The sequence below is a fragment of the Engraulis encrasicolus genome, chromosome 10 (genome assembly GCF_034702125.1).
Source record: "Engraulis encrasicolus isolate BLACKSEA-1 chromosome 10, IST_EnEncr_1.0, whole genome shotgun sequence".
In the NCBI taxonomy this organism is placed as follows: domain Eukaryota; kingdom Metazoa; phylum Chordata; class Actinopteri; order Clupeiformes; family Engraulidae; genus Engraulis; species Engraulis encrasicolus.
The window spans coordinates 29,248,019-29,266,168 of NC_085866.1; the positions used below are offsets into that span (position 1 = coordinate 29,248,019).

The following is an 18,150-nucleotide window of genomic DNA, read 5'->3' on the forward strand; positions in this document are numbered from 1 at the left end:
GATCACATTAACTGTTACACATTGCAAACACACCTACCAGATGTACAAACACTTATAATAATGAACACACCTTTCTGAGGTACTCAAAACACTTAAAACTCCTGATAACACCATTAACACGCCCACTGAAGGGGAAAGATGCAAAAACAATCCAAGGTGCTTACTCATTGTGCACACCTATACAGGTCTACACACCTATCTGGACCTGCACCTACAACTGTATCATTCCCTATTCTCTTTAGAAGCTTTTAACACCTTGTTGATATTTTTCAATTGAAAATGCGTTGGTTTTGGCTTTTACACATAAAGAGAGTGTAGCTTCTTACTGCAGATGGGGTCGCCAGCGGGCCTATTTACTATTTGCTGAAAATACTCAACTACATCATAGCAACATTGCTATGACACTGCAGAGAGCCTTAAGTAACAAATTAAGACATAGACATTACAATTTTGATGATAGTAAGGTTATAACGTAGGTGCTGCGCTAAGGGGTTAAGAAAGAAAATATCCCATTTATGGGCATACAACACACCTGTCACAATGGAGTTCTTATTTTTTTTCCATGTCGTGTTTATATGTAAACGCTTGAAAAAATATTAATTTAAAAATACCCCTATGTGTAAACAGCACTAGATTTGTTTTATTGCAAGAAAGACAACACAAAAGCTTCTGTGTTATCACTTAGTTATTTGGCTTAGGGCAGTCCCAAACTGAGGGCTGGGACCCCTAGGGTGTTTGGAGATGTACTACAGGGGGGTCTCGTAGTGAAGGTATCCTACTGTCTGTGTAAAACCTTGAATTATATACCTACAATACAACCATTCCATACCTTGGTTAGTAACAGTATTCATTTGTATGTTTAAGTTTTAATATTAGAATTCAGCAATATGAAGAAACCAAAACATGTTTGGCACTTGCAGTACAGGAGAAGTGGGGTCAGGAAAAGAAAAAATTGGTCCAAAAGGGTCCCCCGCAGTAAAGGTTTAGGAACCACAGCCAAGAGGATCGACTCACTTTCTCTGCAGAGCAACTGCTTTCGAAAGAAAATTTAAATCAAACCTGACTGAAATTCAACTAAACCTGTTTGTGTGGATGGCTGTGAAAGAGAGTAGGCGTGACTTCTGATTTTTTTGTGCATTTACAAAACTTTAGGACCTGGGTCATTTCACGTGAAATCAGACACTTTGGGACCCGACCGACACAGATTTCAATCATACTTGCTGTGCCTGTTAAGTAGCAAGGTAGTACCCCAGAACTGCTTTTGTGTGAATCTGACACCAATATTAAGGGAGAAACCTGAATATGTCCCCGGTTCTTAGAGTGAGCCATCTCTATCAGCTTTCTCCCAGAGATGGTGAACGAATCTTACCAGGGTCGGCCCAAGCCCTTATGGGGCCCTAAGCAAAAATGTATCCAGGCCCCCCCATACTGTCACCTACTCAGCATTTATTGTAGTGTTTCTACAATTTAAAGTGGTACATGAAAAATTACGTTGTACCCAATGTCATTGAGGTGTTCCCCTATACTGGCTTCTGTTTCCATTGTGGCAGTAAGTACATGAGAAAAATATATGACTTGGTAAAATGGATAGTTCATTTCTCCCTGAACTTTGCTGCTCACAGGGGGCCCTAGTGGTGTGGGGGCCCTAAGCCATCGCATAATTTGCCTATGCCTCGGGCCAGCCCTGAATCTTACGAATAAGAACCTCAGACCATTACACAACATCTGTTATGAATAATTTATTTACATGAATCCAAAACTTGATTTTAATACATTTCCACTTGATATCTCACCCTTGTGGCTGGAGGTGGCCAAAGTAAAAGTACAGGTAAAAAAAAGAGAAAACCTGCCATAGTTTCCTTTCAACCCAAGTAACTTCACTGGCTGATTGGTGTACAGTTACTATACAGCCATGTACCCGATTCTAAGCTGGTTGGATCAAATTTGGGGGTTTTCCTGTTGAGTTTATAGTTTTTTTCCAGTAATAACGTCTAACCCCCTCAATAGGTACAATGGAATAACTGGTGTAACCGCTATGTCTAGGCTTAGTACTTACAACATGAATGTACTTCTACGTTTACTTTGACCACCTCTGCTTTCAAATCTGAATTAATAATTGTGAATTAAATATCTCTGTCTAGTTCTCATTACACTTTCATTTAATTCCAAATTGTGAAGTGTTTACATGATGCTTTCAAAGCGGCATTAAGCTTTATTCGTAATGAAATTGATTAAAACCAGAGTGGTCCATGGCTATAAAACATTATTTCCTTCAATATATTATTTCTTCAATAAAAATTATACATAAAACAATATTCTTCAATGAAACGTTTCAGGGTTCTGGGCCAAATGGTCAACTCAATTTTTCAACAACAAAAGAATAATAATAATAATAGTAATGTCTGCACCTTGCATATGTTCTTATTTTGTGTGTGCAATAAAAAAAAACATTGTAACATTGTACAGGGCACAGTCTCTTTCTTTGAAAAATTAAGAAGCCCTTAGTCCCATTCGTACTACCTTTAACATTTCTCACAAATACCAATGGCCAATATACATTACATTACATTATCCAAAACAAGTTAGTTATTTAGTACTGATATTCAGAACAGTGTCCAGTGATCCTATTAGGTTTGTAACACAGTTGGTGTAAGCACCACAGCCAGTTGAATAAATATACAGTCATTGGTTCATGAATGATACGTTAAGTATACCAAGATGGCATCTCCGGTTATGCTGCAATACACATATTCATAAGAAAACTACAGTCTAATGCTTTAGTGTGCAAATAGTGTTTATATTTGACTTAACGACCACCAGACCAGGGATTGCATTGACCTTCACCTCTCAGCCGGAATCAGATTAGACATTTATTACCAAGTATAAAATTAATCTTCTGTAGTAGCCCATAGTAATCCGTAGCGAATGCCTGGTTGTCCACTAGCAGCTCTACTGATCCTTCCCTTATTCCATTACACTTTATCCAAGGCGACTTACAGTTATTTAGATACAGGTTGTTGGATACTATCCCTGGAGCTATGTGGGGATATGCGTATTTGCCTTGCTCAAGGGCATTTCAGCCATGGAGTGTGATAGGGAGTGGAAGGGTGGGAATCGACCCTGCAACCCTTTGATCTACAGTCCAACTCCCTAACAGCTTCCCTTCCCTGGCAGCAGCCAGGTCGCTCCCATATTTTATTCAGGCTTATGTACAGAGAACATTTAATTCGAAGTAGCAGCTGGTGAGCATTGTACACAGAGTAGACCAGGTGTCACCAACGTTGTGCCCGCGGGCGCCAGGTAGCCCTCCAGGAGCAAATGAGGTGCCCACCAAGGATGTTAATATACAGTGACGACTACCAGATTTTGGTCACATTTAATGCTTTTCTTGATTTAAATATGAGATTATTTATTCTTTATAACCTATAAGCAAATTATCATTCAATAATAATGTGATTTGAGAATGATGTCAAGACATCAGTAGAGGATTTTGTACAAAAGTAGCCCTCGGGGAGCCCTCAGTAGCCCTCGGGTAGCCCAGAAAGGTTGGGGACCCCTGGAGTAGACAATCCCTATGACTCTGCCTATACTGCACTAGCGCCAGGCATTGGCCAGTTTAGATACAGGTGTATACTTGGATCGGTGGCTCTTCTGCCATCTTTGGAAGAATGTTTCAGTTTAATTTCCTTCATAAACAATATAGCATAAGCAGGGGTTTCCTTAGAGATGGCTGGGCCCTGACAAAGTCTAGATAGCTATTGTCAGTTCTGGAAAAATGAACATCGGTTTGCTGCAAGGAACCTCTATACTATGACCAGGACAGATTGTTACAGTTTTAATTTCCTTCATTGGCAGTGAGAGACGGTTGCAGGAGCCATACTGATATGAAATCCTTTGAACTTTCCACATCATTGGAAAAAAAACATTCAAAATATCAAATTTCCCTTATTGACTATGAAACAAGACAGGTCTCAGATAGCCAGGTCCTTCAAAAATAAGTCCTATCTGTAGTCCTTTGCCAGATTTGTTTTAGCACTTCATCCTCCTCCAGGCCCATTTCAGACCTGGTAAGCACACAGTAGTCACTTGTCCCAGACCAGAGCTAGCACCCTGGTCACTACAGTAAGTATGTCCTAGACCTAGTAAGTATGAAAAATACACAATCAAAATACAAAAATACAAAAATACACACTCAAAGTTATGCAGTTATACAGTAGTCCTATCCCAGTTCAAACCCTTGCAACTAGTTTTGTCCCAGATCCAAGTTTACACCTTGGCAAGTACAGTGGTCCTGTCCCAGAGCAGAGTTTGCACCCAGGCCAGGGCCGTGTTAATGCACAGGCTATATACGGCTGCAGCCCACTGGCCAGGGGGGCCCTGATTGGCCAAAAGTGTAAAACTGCAGAATTGTGACAAGACACAACATTGAAAAAATCCTTTCTTGTGTTGAGTACAGTTGGTAGACATGTTATCCTTAATTCCTAGCTCTAAATTATGACACTGTCTGTATGTATTTGACATGAAAGTTGCCCTCCATGGGGGTCCACAACAATCTTTATCCTAGGGGCCCAGGCCATCTTAATCCACCCTGACCCTGGCCACTAGACCCGAGTTTACACCCTAGCAATTAGTCCTGTTCAAACCCAGGTCATTAGTCCTGTTCAAATCCAGGTAATTAGTCTTGTCCCAGACCCAGCCTCCTCAGAGCTGCTCTTCGCTCCTGGGTATTACTTGAGGGGCTGATCTGCACACTGATACCGTGGCAACGGGGTGCAGAGCTGTTGTTGTTGTTGTTGTTGCTGTCGTCGCTGCTGCTGGGGAGTGGAGTGCGTGTAGATGTGGGTGTGGAGGGGGGGCTAGGTGGCAGGTGATCAGGAACGTCTAGTCTGTCCTCATCCTCCTCCTCCCCTAAGACCCCCCCTTCCCCAGATGGGAGGGTGGGGAGACACACCTCCACCATCTTCCTGGGAGGTGCAGGGGAGGTCTGAGGGGTGCTGAGGGTCTCCGGGGTGGTGGCGGAGGCAGGAGCAGGGACAGGGTCAAGGGTAAGGGCTGGTTGGGGATTGATCTCAGGGGTGGGGGGTCCTGCTCCGCAATTGCCGCCCCCAGGTGATGTCAGGGGGCTCTGGGGCGGCGCCCACGACCTGCGCGACCTTGGGGAGAGGGAGGGGCCTGTAGCAGGGGATACGGGACCAGGGGCGGGGTCAGCGTCTGTGCTCCTCAGCAGTCCGAGCTTCCTCAGCGCCTCCATGTGCACCTTCTTGGGGTCCATGCGGACCGCGCCACCCGCCACCTCCCTGTGAGACTTAATGGTGATGTTGGGAGGCAGCTTTTTGGGTTTGGGGGCCACGGCGGGGGGGCTTTTGGGGTCCCCCTGCTGGGCGACCAAGGGGGGTGGCAGCTGGATGTCGGTGACAGGTGAGGAGCTCGGCGAGGGGGCGGCAGGGCGGCGTATCTGGACCACAGGTATGGCTTCCGGAGCCTTCTTCATGGATGCCTTCTTCTTTAATTTCTGCAGCTCGCTGTAGGTGAGGGGCCCCCTCGGGGCGGCAGAGGGGCTGGTGGGCACAGGGGCGCTGTGGGAAGTAGGGGGAGTAGAGGGCACAGGTGCGCTTTGGGCTGTAGTGGGGTTGGTGGGTACAGGTTCACTTTCAGGAGCAGGTGGGGTGGTGGCAGGTACGACTTCCTGAGCTGACACTGGAACAGGTGGGGTGATGACAAGTACGCTGTCACTTTGGGTGGCGGGGGGATTAGTTGGAGGGACATCCTCTGATGCTAGTTGCACTGTGGGGGATACTGGAGCTGCCGTTGTGATTGGAGGTTCGCTGTCTTCAGGTGATTTCAATAAGGGGGATACTACTGGGGCTGGCAAAGTGTTTGCAGGCTCGCTGTCTTCTGGCGATTGTACAATGGAGCTAACAGTGGTCTCTGTGTCAGGACTGTCAGTGGCTGGAGGAGAGGAAGTTGGAATATCAGGGCCGGGAATTATATCTATTGGACTGTCAGGAGCTGGGATTTCCGAAATTTCAGGAGGTGGGATGATTGGGTCTGGAATATTGGAAGACTGGGTTTCAACATCAGGAATCACTTCCGTGTGGACGTCTATGGGTGGAACAACTGGAGGTGGAATATCAGACGGTGGAAACGCAGCAGTGCAAGTATCTGGGGAAGGAATATCAGAAGAGGGTATCACCGGAGCAGGAATTTCCGAAACTGTGAAGGACATATCTGAACTGTTCTGCACAGGAACATCAGCAGCTGGGATGACGGGAGCAGGAATTTCAGACATGGGGAACATTGTGTCTACACTGCTCTGCACAGGAACATCAGGAGCTGGAATAACCGGTTCCGGAATGTCAGACGCTGGGAAACCTGTATCCGCATCTGAGCTGACCTCCGCAGGTGCATCAGGAGGAGAAGGTGGTGGTGAAACATCGGCTGAACTTACGACAGGGTCATCCGGCATCTCAGATGGTTCTTCTGGAATCTTGGGTGGTTCTGGAATCTCTGAGGGTTCTGGAATCTCTGAGTCATCGGTTGCCAGGGGTTCATCCATGAAGTCCATGGGGGGTGGGATGAACCCAAGGCCGGTCTCCAGAGGGGCAGTAGCAGGGCTCTGGGAGGGATCTGGGATGTCGGAGGGGCTGTCCCCAGACTCACCACTGGGCTCTCCTGTCTTTCCCACCTCACTGCAGTCCTCAAGGACTCTCTTTGGGGCCTGGGACTCTACAATGTCCGGGACAGTGACTGGGCAATCCACTGGATTTACAGGGATCGCCTCAACTGGATCACTTGTATTGGCATCATTGGCAACAATAGCAATTTCAGTATTTTCAGCATCAGCGACATTGTTGTCTGGGATCAGCTCAGATCCTGCTCTAGGCTCATCAACAGGGGCTTCAAGGGGAGCAGCCGGACTATCAGAGGCCACCTCAGCTGTCTCAGCAGCAATGTCTTCACTAGTTCCCACTTTGACTGGGTCAGGAGTTGCAGTGACATTAGGAGGATCAGTACTGACCTCCTCTGCATCAGTGCTGTTATTGCCGGCAGTGACACCAGGGGATTCTGTAACATGGTCACTACTGGTGTCAGTGGTGGGCTGGGGCCCAAGTGTGGCAGCAGGTTCTGTCACTTGGGCTATGGGGACCAGGGAAGATGGGGGGACTTCTTGTATAGAGTGCTGGAACTGTTGTGCAGTAGGTTGGGCTTCCGGAACAGTGGGTTGGGCTTCCGGAACAGCAGGATGGGCTTCCGGAATAGCAGGTTGATTTTCTGGAACAGAGGGAGGGGTCTCTGGGGCTGGTGGGAGAATCTCTGTAACTGGGGGAAGTGGCTCTGGCGTAGAAGGGTGTAGCTCCGTGACAGAGAGGCGGGACTCCAGCGGCGGTTGGCGTTTGTGGTCGCCGGCGGAGGAAGTGGATCTGGGCCGCAGTTGGATTGGATTGGCCCCGTTGGCCAATAGGAGCGGAGTGGGCACCATGTACTTTAGCGACGGCTTATGGTCTCGACCTTTCACCTGGTTGGGGTCGTCGTGGTACCTGGACACATCTGGACAACAGCAGAAATGAATTAATTATTTAATATGTTACAATTGTTGATCACAAGCTGAAATAGAAAGGTACTGTACATTAATTAAAGAATAGCAGCTGACAAGGTCCCGATATCAAGGGAAATAATGGACGAGGCGAAGCGTTCGAACAGCCCGACAGCCATGTTCGCTTTGCCAAGTCAATTTTTGGCGGAGAAAAAGTGTATTGCACTTATCTTTCGTTAGAAACTATCTTCCTTGTATGAATAGTTACTTAAAAACACCCGTTAAGCTGTCTTAAAAAGGAATAGTGGCCTTCAGCTGGGCCAATTGTCAAACTGCACTGCCAAGAATCCAGGAATCAAACGCATGTCTGTCAACGCGTGTGTACCTAGTCGCGCATAGGACCTTCGTTCCACACGATTTCTATAGGGTTTTCATTTAAATATTGTCAGCATGCTATACGCGCCTAAGTTAGACGCACACACGACCGCATGACATCATAGGTGTCCTGTTCTCTGACAATAATGGACACCTGCTCAGCCAATCAGAAGACGTTCTGTCTGCTCACCAGGTGATAATAGCATAATTCATTATCAAAATGATATTGTAAATGTGTAAAAATGTGTAAAATATACATAACTGTCATGAAATAGTACATGTAATTACATTTCCTGCTAGCCAATATGGGCAGAGTGCTAACTGTCTCACTGCATGGAATGTGCATGGCACAATTAGCCCCAGTACAGCAGTTTATCAATATTTAATTAGGATAACAATATTAACACATCCGCTTACCTTCCAACTTAGTGTGTGTTGGCATGCAGACGTTGACAAGCTTGTCGGGATGCAGGGCAGAGTGTGGCAGAGTGCGTGTAGGTGTCTCCAGCTCGTCCGTAGACAGGCCACTGTCCTCCTCCTCATCCTCCTCTTCCAGAGACTCGATGGTGGCCTCAAATAACATGAGAGTCGCCCTGACGTCAGGGGTGAAGTAGTCCAGACTGTCATCACTCTGCAGAGATGGAGAGAGGGTGGGGACGGAGAGAGATGGAGAGAGACAGAGAGAGTGGGAAAGGCAAAGAGAGACAGAGAGGGACAGAGAGCGAGATTATGTTTATGACTCGTCCATGAGTGTGTCATGACACTTCTTTGACACTACTGTGACACTGTTATTTCATGTGTATGATGCCGGCCAAGGCAGCTGACAGTTTTGCCCGGGCCTGGGTAATTGATTCCTTTTACCTTCCCTGACACCGGCGACAAGTAAAAATCCTAGATGATTGACATGTGAATGAAGTTAAGAAGCACAAGGTGGTTTACACACATTACACTCATACCTGTTGAGCATGAAATTAAATGGATGAATGGGACTCTGTATACAAAATCTTGATCACAGACATAAGCACACACCTGTCACATGTACACATACACATACACATACACACACACACACACACACACACACACACACACACACACACACACACACACACACACACACACACACACACACACACACACGCCAACGTTACTCACGTGAGTGGAGCTCATGCTGAGCACGCTGTCGCAGCTCCCTGTGCCCTCCTTCCAGACCGCTGTTTCCATGGCAACAACACCTGGCCAGGTGAGGCCCTCTGGCATGGCACGGAGAGGCGGACCTTCAGTCGCCCAACCCCCCTGCAGGCCACCACTCAGAGAGCAGGGCCCTGCGGAAGGGGCCAATAAGGAAGCAAGGCCCTCTGAGGACAACCAATCACAAAGCTTGACCCTCTATGTAGAACCAATCCAGAAGCTTGGCCCTCCGGGGACAGCCAGTCAGGGCCCTTGGTCTGTAGGAGGAAATAATTAACCAAAAGTTTAAAAAGTCTGTATCGGTCCAGTGGATAGACGTTAACCATTCACCTGACCACTGGGACTGAAAACCATCTTGGCTTGGGATTCCCACAACTCTTGTCTGACACTCCACCCTGCTGAAGGGTGAAGCTGACCTCTGGCTCACTTAGTACAGTATCGTGGTACATAAGGCACCTTGGGGAAGAACATGGATGTGGGAGGGCTCAGGTTGTCTTGGGTCTTGAGGAAAGACATGGAGGTGGAAAGGTCCAGGCAAAAATACTGAATCAAACCAAGATATCGCAAAACACGCCCACTCAATGCAAAAGCGTGTGCTCAAGTTGGGTCTCCTAAGGGGGCGTTGTCCCCTACTTCTTCTTCTCTTTTTGAGGAGTTTGTGCAAGACGTGTGCTACCACCATCTACAGCGCTAAGGGCACTTCATTGATTCTCAACCTCAGGACTCCGAAGGTCTCCTAACCAAAGGTCTCCTAAAGGGGCGTTCACCCGACATAAAGTGGATACCGGAAAAGAAACAAAATGACGCTTCTTGTTAGATCCAGCTTCTTTGGTTCAGGCCTAGGGACCTTGGGAAAGGACATGGGGGTGTAAAGGTTCAGGCCTAGGGACCTTGGGAAAGGACATGGAGGTGGAAAGGTCCTTTTTTTGGATGATTTTGTCCAGGGCCCAGGGTCCAGCAGCCCTGACAAAGAGGACAACAACAACAACAACAACAACAACAACAACAACAACAACAACAACAATAACCAGATTGCCAAACCCTAATAGTTGGTAATATCTTAACTACAAACAAATACAAACACACCCAAAAACAAAATGTGCATCTATAACCATAGACGCGTCACAGAAGTCTTAATTTAGACTCAACTTACATTCAAGCATGTACACGCGTTCATATACACACACACACACACACACACACACACACACACACACACACACACACACACACACACACACACACACACACACACACACACACACACACACACACACGAGAGAAATCCTTTCAGGCCCAGGCCACTACTGGGTATCCCCTGTCACTACTGTTCGCGCGCACACACACACACGCACACGCACACACACACACACACACACACACACACACACACATACACACACACGCTCAGCTTGCCACCACCCTGTTCTCGCCTGCTCAGGTGTTCCACAGGCAGCAACCACCCACCCCCCTCCACACTCGTGTGGAACCGGCCCGGTGAGTGCAGCTGGGAACACCGTGGATACGCTCGCTACGGAATGCCATCATTCCTGCTCCATTCCGCCGTGCTCCAGATTCCCTCCTGATGACTTGCGTCACACTGTCACACACACTGTCTGTCACAGCATACACACTGTCTCCGACATAGTCACACCGCCACACCACACACACTGTCCCCACATAGTCACCACACCACCACACCACACACGCTGTCCCCGCTCACATCACCACACCACCACACCATACACATTGTCCCCGGGTGGTTGACATGACGCCCTGTTTTTATGTAACATTGGTTAAAAACCTACAAAGCTGTTATTTTTCCTCTTAAAAACAAATGTAAATGAAAGAAGATGTGGTACATTATGTTTCATATTAGTATTAACATTTTTGTTAAGATTTATAAGGTTTATACGTATGTCAAATGTCCTGCGGTGTCACTGTAATATTAATAAAACCTGGAATATATGAGTGATTCTACGATTTCCCTACGCTTTTGGCAAAAGCAAAATGTCAATTATCAGTATTTTTTTTCGACTAAATGACCTAGATGTTTACATAGTGTATATATTTAAGTTTCCAAACAAACAAATTGCCAAGCTTAATCTTAAATCATTTGATAAATACTCTAATGAAAGCAAACATTTGCTTAATTATTTTGTCAACAGTGTTATGGACAAATACTATGTCATTTCAAACATATATAAAAATACGACAGAGTTGAAACAATATATGTTTGAAAGTGCTTATGTCCCTTAGCAGTAATGTTGTCATTAATCTGTGCAACTGATATAGAAAATGTGATTGTTGAGCTTCATAAGTAGGATTTTATATGAGTCACTGTGATACAGACTGACACATTTTTCATCATAAATCCCTGTAACGTCTGATTTGAATATAGTCACCCTCCTTACACAAGACTTCCTTCTCCAGAGATAATCCCTAGTGTATGTTCATAGGATTTTTCCAACACATAAGGGATCAATAGCGCAAAAACACTTTTAAAAACAGTCAACGGTGTAACTCAACTGTGTTACGGTCAACAGTGCAGGGGAACAAGTCGGCACTTTTTTAGGAGAAAAAAACAGAGCAGACAAACCCATCTCCCTAGAACACTAATTATTTTGTTTGTTTGTCTGTCAATATGGATATAAATTGGCAAAAACATACTCCTCCTCAACTGTCATCAGTGTTGCCAGATTGGGCTGGTTCCCGCCCAATTGGGCTGCTTAGGATGGCCGTGTGCGGGTAAAAATGGCATCTATCAGAAAAACCTTCCCACTGCCATATAAATCAATAGAATTGGGCGGGTTTTTAGGGCGGATTTTGATCATTTTTTGGGCTGGAAATCATCAGCCTCGTCTGGCAACCCTGACTGTCATACTTAATTGTAACACCATTGACGGTAACACCGTTGACATTTCAGCCATTTTTATGGTGTTGTGCTAACTGAGGACCTCAGAAGTTCCACTACAACACCTTAATCAATTCATGTATCTGTATGCTTTATCTGTGTTTTTCTACATGTGATTTCTAATTCAGATTCTTATGAATATGTTGATAACACTGTTGACAGGCAATTTTCCCGCTATGAGTACATGAAAAAGAATGGATTAAATTATGGAAGGATGGAGCTCAAAATTTACCAAAAAGTCTTCCCGTATCCTGCCAAAGAGGTTATGACATCACGTGATGTTATTCGTATGGCCTAAGACCAAACCATTACTGATTTATGGAGGCGGTTTCAGACCGTGACACGGTTAACACAGTTTTCGTGGACACACACAAAATGGCAAATTTCATGTATAATGGAAAGGACAGTGGTCTTTCTGACAGTTTTTGTCATATTGTGATGATTACTGTGAATCAACATTTGCAATCGTCTTGGGCAAAACAAGTTTCTTTACATGCTAATATGAAGACTGAATCTGACATTTGGAAAACAGGACGGCATGAAAACGCCCAAAACCAGTATTAAATATTCATTCTTGCTGAGGGAAATAATGCTATGTCTACACTTTCTGTATTATATGAAAGATAAATGTTTTCTAATGTCCAAAACATCATTGGATGTAGTTAATAGTTAGTGGAATTGCCAAATAAAATCCACGGACTTAAAAGTGTAGGCGAATTAGAGAATCACTCATATATATATATATATATATATATATATATATATATATATATATACTGTATATATATATATATATATATATATATATATATAAATTAACCAACAACATTTTTAATGATCTATGAAGCATTTAGCATGATTGCATAAATAATAACTTTATATCAAAAATCAAAATATCAAATATCAAAACTCAATAGAGTAATATTAAATACAAGTTCAATTTCGTAACACAAATTGCGTCCTGCGGGGTGACATGTAGGTCAGGTTTGTGGACGGGCAGCTGCAAGGCCAACTACAAGGGTCTTAAAGACAGGCTCCTAATCAGTTATACCTCAGTTATTGCAGAGTGGTGTGGAAGTTTAAGGTGACTATTAACCTCTTAATATGTCTACATATTGCAATGTTTCTGTCACACAATGCTTAGGTTCATTTATGGTGTCCCGTGGTCCTGTGACTGCTCTTATGGAAGGAAAGCAAGTTTTTTATGAGTGAAAACACATATTAAGGTTAAACACAACATCATTATCTAGTTAGCATTAGCTCGGAGGTCAGTCACAATACAAAAGGATTAAAATGGGTAGTAGTGTGTGTGTGGGGTGGGGGTTAAAGGAACAATAGTAGTAAGAGCATGGGGGATATGTGTATGCAGAATATTAATACTTTTATTGTATCTTACAGAAATGTCACACCAATGATGTTACACCGCAGGACACATTTTCCCACAAATGGGAAAAATTAGGCGCAATTCCACGGACCACTAAGAGTTTTGTTTTTTTCCATTTTTTTCCATCCATTTTTTCAAGAATTGGAACATGTTTTTTTATTCACTTAACACTTAATTCATTTAACTCACATCACCATGCACACCATACACAGAGTAGGCACTTACTCAGGACACAAGGACACTGTCCCGGTACAGCAGGGGCAGGGAACCTAAGTCTCGAGGGCTGTTTACAGCAGTCTTATCCAGGCCCCAATATAATTTCTATGTTATGCAGTTACAGTACACATGAAATATGACCTGTTTTGTTAAGATATCACATTTGAAATTACATTTGCAACACAATAAAGTTGTATTTTCAGGGAATCTAGTGAAGGTGGGCTCTGGTGTAGTCACCTTCAATACAGGCCTAAAGTGCATGGGGTTTGGCCCTAAAAGGGCTTTATAAAATCTGGCCATGGAATGAAAACGGTTCCCCACTCCTACGGTACAGCATCTAGATATAAATTGCATGCAACATGCAGACAATAAGCATGTCACACATGTTGGACAGAGCTGCATGCATAAATGATTATTGTCTATTGACATTGCACAGCATCAGTGTATGATGAGAGAGGGCAACATTAGCTGCTAATTTCTGTGTGCATGTTCTCTAGGTAATATGTCTGATGACAGACATACTGTAGCTGTGTAGTGTGTGTGTGCGTGCGCACGTGTGTGTGTGTGTGTGTGTGTGTGTGTGTGTGTGTGTGTGTGTGTGTGTGTGTGTGTGTGTGTGTGTGTGTGTGTGTGTGTGTGTGTGTGTGTGTGTGTGTGTGTGTGTGTGTTAATAATAATTAACTAGCTCTGCTGTTGGCCATGTTGGTACTGCCCACATTCCTCACATTGCTGCTCACACAGCGTCACACATATGCACACACACAGTGTTGGCAAGGTCACACACACACACTCACCCACACACACGCGCACACACACGCGCACGCGCACACACACACACACACACACACACACACACAAGGTCAGAGAGTGTCAGTTATTCATGCTGTTAGGGAGTCATGGAGTCTATCAGTCAGTCAGTAAGTCATGCAGGTAAACAAAAACCAGGTGAAGCTCAGGTAAACACAGTCCAACCAGCACTGTAGTACTCAAACTCAGACTTGAATCATGTCTGGCCCCAAGTCCATTTTTCTATGGATTTCTATGGACTTTTCTAGTTGGACTTGGACTTGTCTTGGACTCGGACACTGGTCTTGCCAAATAGGCTATTGGACTTGCCCAAGTTGGTCTTCATTTTGTTTAGAACACTGTTCGAAATCCATTAATATACAAGTTTGTCTTGACATGCACACATAGGTTACCTTCAAACATTCATATTATTGGCATTCATCCTTTAACAATAATCAACATGTGACTTGAACTTGACTTGGACTCTAATCTTTTTGGACTCTGACTTGTCTTGAACCTGACTTGTCTTGGACTCCACAAAGGTGGACTTGACCACACCCCTGCCTCCAACCCAGTGAAGCACATAAACACCGGCCGACCCAGCACAGGTTAACACCGGCCGACCCAGTGAATCACAGGTAAGCATCAGCTTTGCAGGTAAAACACAGGTTAACACCGGCCAACCCAGTGAAGCACACCACAGGTAAATAGCAGTATATAGCGCCTTTCCACTCCTTCAAGCACTCAAAGCATTTTGCATTGCCTCACATTCACCCATTCACACATACAGTAATTGGCAGTGGCTGCCACGCAGGGTCTCACCCTGCCACCAGAGGCAACTTGGGTTTAAGTATCTTGCTCAAGGACACATTGCTGGGGTCAGTCAGAGTTGACTGACAGTCAGAGGATGCAACCTTCTGGTTGCCGAACAAGCTCCTGTACCAACTGAGCCAGGCGATCACTGTCCCACACAGTTCAAGTGTGGCAGGTAGAGTAGAGTAAACGTTGAGCAGTAGGTATAGTAGACTGTCCTACAAAACAAGAACGCAGTAACTCTAAAAACTGCAAACTGAGAAAAATGCTTCAAAGTTTCCTTTATCGCGTGACAACTGTGTTGTCGGTAAAGTGGTGGTGACACTTCCTGGTAATGCTTTTTTAGGATAGAAATTAAATGCACACAAAAAAGAAAAAAAGAAAAAACAACATTTATGTCTTTTTGCCCCAAAAAACATAGTTACTGCGTTCTTGGCTGGTATTACAGTAATGTACTGCCATGAAATAGAGTTACTGCAGGAGTTACTGCGTTCTTGGCTAGTATTACTGTCTACTCCCAAACCAATTCCCATTGGAAAGTGCAGTAACTCAACAGCACAGCAGTAACTTTTTTTTGGGTAATTTTTGCACTTTCAAAATTATTTTTCTCTAAAACGGGACGGTGTTGGACCACCATTTTTTGACACAAGAGAAATTAGGTAGTTTAAAGCCCATTTCCGATATATATTTTTTTCTACTATTTTGAGTTACTGCGCTCTTGTTTTGCACGGCAGTAGAGGTTGAGTAGGTTGGCCAGTAGACAAACAAGCAGGTACAGAGACAGGCAGGCAGACCGACAGAGAGGTTGTCAGACAAAGTGGCAGGTAGACAGGTAGGCAGAAAATGAGGCAGGTAAATAGACAGACAGGCAGACAGACAGACAGACAGACAGACAGACAGACTGACTGACTGACAGACAGGCTGGCAGGTAGACTGGCAGGCAGGTAGACAGACAGACAGGTAAAAGTCGGTGGCATGGTAATTTGTTATACTCAACCCCATCACCTGGAGTAGCGTTTCTGAATGAGGCCTCTATAGCCTCACAGGGGGCATTTGGGAGCCCTAGGGGGCGTTGAGAAAGATACATTAGTCTATTTCATTTTTCGGACTAAACAGGGTCGTTGGTAGGCTTATAATGAGATTCAAGGGGCGCTGGTAGACTTATGATGAGGGACGTTTACTCAAAAAAAAGTTGAGAACCACTGACCTAGAATATAATATCCCCTTAAGACCACTTACATGTAAGCCTGTCAGTTAGGTGAAGGTCAGCCATGCTCAGGTGAAGGTGCCCTGCCCTAGTCTATCCCCTGCCTCCTCTCCTATAGGTCCCCTGTCCTAGTCTATCCCCTGCCTCTTCTATGTCCCGAAGGTCCCGTCTTGGCCTATCCCCTGCCTCCTCTATGTCCCAAAGGTCCCCATGTCCTAATCTATCCCCTGCCTTATTTTCTCATGTGTGTCAGTCACCAGGAGGTTGGATATGACTGATGTCAAGAGTGTCTGTCTTTAAATTATGCAACATCTGTACTTGACCAACACCTGGCTTGGCGTCTACACATGTAGGCATGCACGTGCGTAAACACAGGCACACGCATGCAGGCACGCACACGCACTTTCAACTTACAGGGAAATGGTATGGAGTGTGGGTGACGTGTGGGTGTATGTGTCAAGGTGTGTGTGTGTGTGTGTGTGTGTGCCTATGTGAGTCAAGCTCTCTCTCTCTCTCTCTCTCTCTCTCTCTCTCTCTCTCTCTCTCTCTCTCTCTCTCTCTCTCTCTCTCTCTCTCTCTCTCACACACACACACACACACACACACACACACGACACGGGAATGACAACTATCTAGGGAACGAGACACTGCTTTTAAAACCAGTTACAACCATCCTGACTGGCGTGACATTACACTAGCCAACTGAAGTACACCTGCGCATAAGCAGCGCGCGCTCGCACGCACACACATCTATAGATGATCACAAAGCAAACAGAAACAAACCTGATGCCAAAACCTATCCAGAACCTCTTGAAACCGTGTGCATATTATGCGAAATAAACTGTATGAGATTGCAAAATTTTTCAATTATGTTCTGATATGATGCACTGTCGTCGGACATTTCAGCGTATAGGCCTAATGACGCCTAGGCCTACTATATTTTTGTCCTTAATTTCGTAACTATCGTCCTAAGAAAAGTTTGAACTCTGGCTGTCGTTTCGTCTGCTTAAGAAATTTGGGGATATGCTAGAGCATCTGGACAACACCTGGACATATCATGCTCACTTGGGATTTACGCATCATTACGCACCCAATCTGTTTTTTTACTAAGTGAATTAAACACAATGGTTTCTGTCAAATAGCAAATAGCGAAGTGAAATAGCACTTCAAAAAGTGAGACCTCTGGCATTACCGTAGTCCTATGTAAACACCACGACACTTCATTTGTGTGACTTACCCCTTACTTTGTATTTCTCTTCCTCTTCCTAATCGTAATCCCCCGAAAGTAATGTGGAAATGCTATAATCCCCGGTGTATTTGCTTTATTTCCTTAATGCAAATTGCCTCCGTTCCAGCAGACGCACCGACGGGCTGCTCCCAGGTGAGATGTTGAGTGACCAATCGGCAGTCTTGGTCACTCCCTGTCCCCTTTCTGAACCAATGAGATGGCTGCTTTCCATCCTACTTTTTGCCGTCTGTATTGAGCTCGTCACAGGTGGCCGTGCAGGGCTGGAAAGAACAACAGAGTGCGACAGCCAAACACATCCAACAGGTTCGGGTGTGACTTCACGCCAATTACCTCTATTCGCCATATCTATTGTCTGAATGAAAAGAAATGATTTGAATTCCGCCCTTCGAAAGCCTGGGAACTATTTATTCTGGCTGGATACCTCGTGGTGCACCTGGCTCGTCAGAGCAAGGCGAAACGCGTCAGTCCAGCTCTTGCAACA

General features: G+C 45.0%; 1 protein-coding gene across 3 annotated transcripts; it reads right to left on the reverse strand.

Moving 5' to 3' along the window:
- Window positions 1–2,371: 2,371 nt before the first annotated feature.
- LOC134456917 (mucin-2-like) lies at window positions 2,372–17,770 on the reverse strand. 3 transcript variants are annotated; one of them, XM_063208572.1, is made up of 4 exons: window positions 17,665–17,770; window positions 9,065–9,357; window positions 8,327–8,540; window positions 2,372–7,548 (listed from the first exon to the last, which is right to left on the reverse strand). In XM_063208572.1, the coding sequence occupies exons 2-4, from the start codon at window positions 9,167–9,169 to the stop codon at window positions 4,676–4,678; spliced, it is 3,192 nt and encodes a 1,063-aa protein (XP_063064642.1). In that variant the 5' UTR covers window positions 9,170–9,357; window positions 17,665–17,770; the 3' UTR covers window positions 2,372–4,675. The 3 variants fall into 3 exon arrangements, with proteins under 3 accessions (XP_063064642.1, XP_063064640.1, XP_063064641.1); XM_063208570.1 differs by having other exon boundaries at window positions 17,658–17,770; XM_063208571.1 differs by lacking the exon at window positions 17,665–17,770 and having other exon boundaries at window positions 9,065–10,090.
- Window positions 17,771–18,150: the final 380 nt, after the last annotated feature.

Bases quoted from the DNA above. Each gene is read 5' to 3' on its own strand.
- LOC134456917 (XM_063208572.1), bottom strand. From the start codon at position 9,169: ATGCCAGAGGGCCTCACCTGGCCAGGTGTTGTTGCCATGGAAACAGCG. The intron at 8,541-9,064 runs GTGAGTAACGTT...CCATCTCTGCAG, and splicing joins TCAGCATGAGCTCCACTCAC to AGTGATGACAGTCTGGACTA. The intron at 7,549-8,326 runs GTAAGCGGATGT...GCTGTTGTCCAG, and splicing joins AACACACACTAAGTTGGAAG to ATGTGTCCAGGTACCACGAC.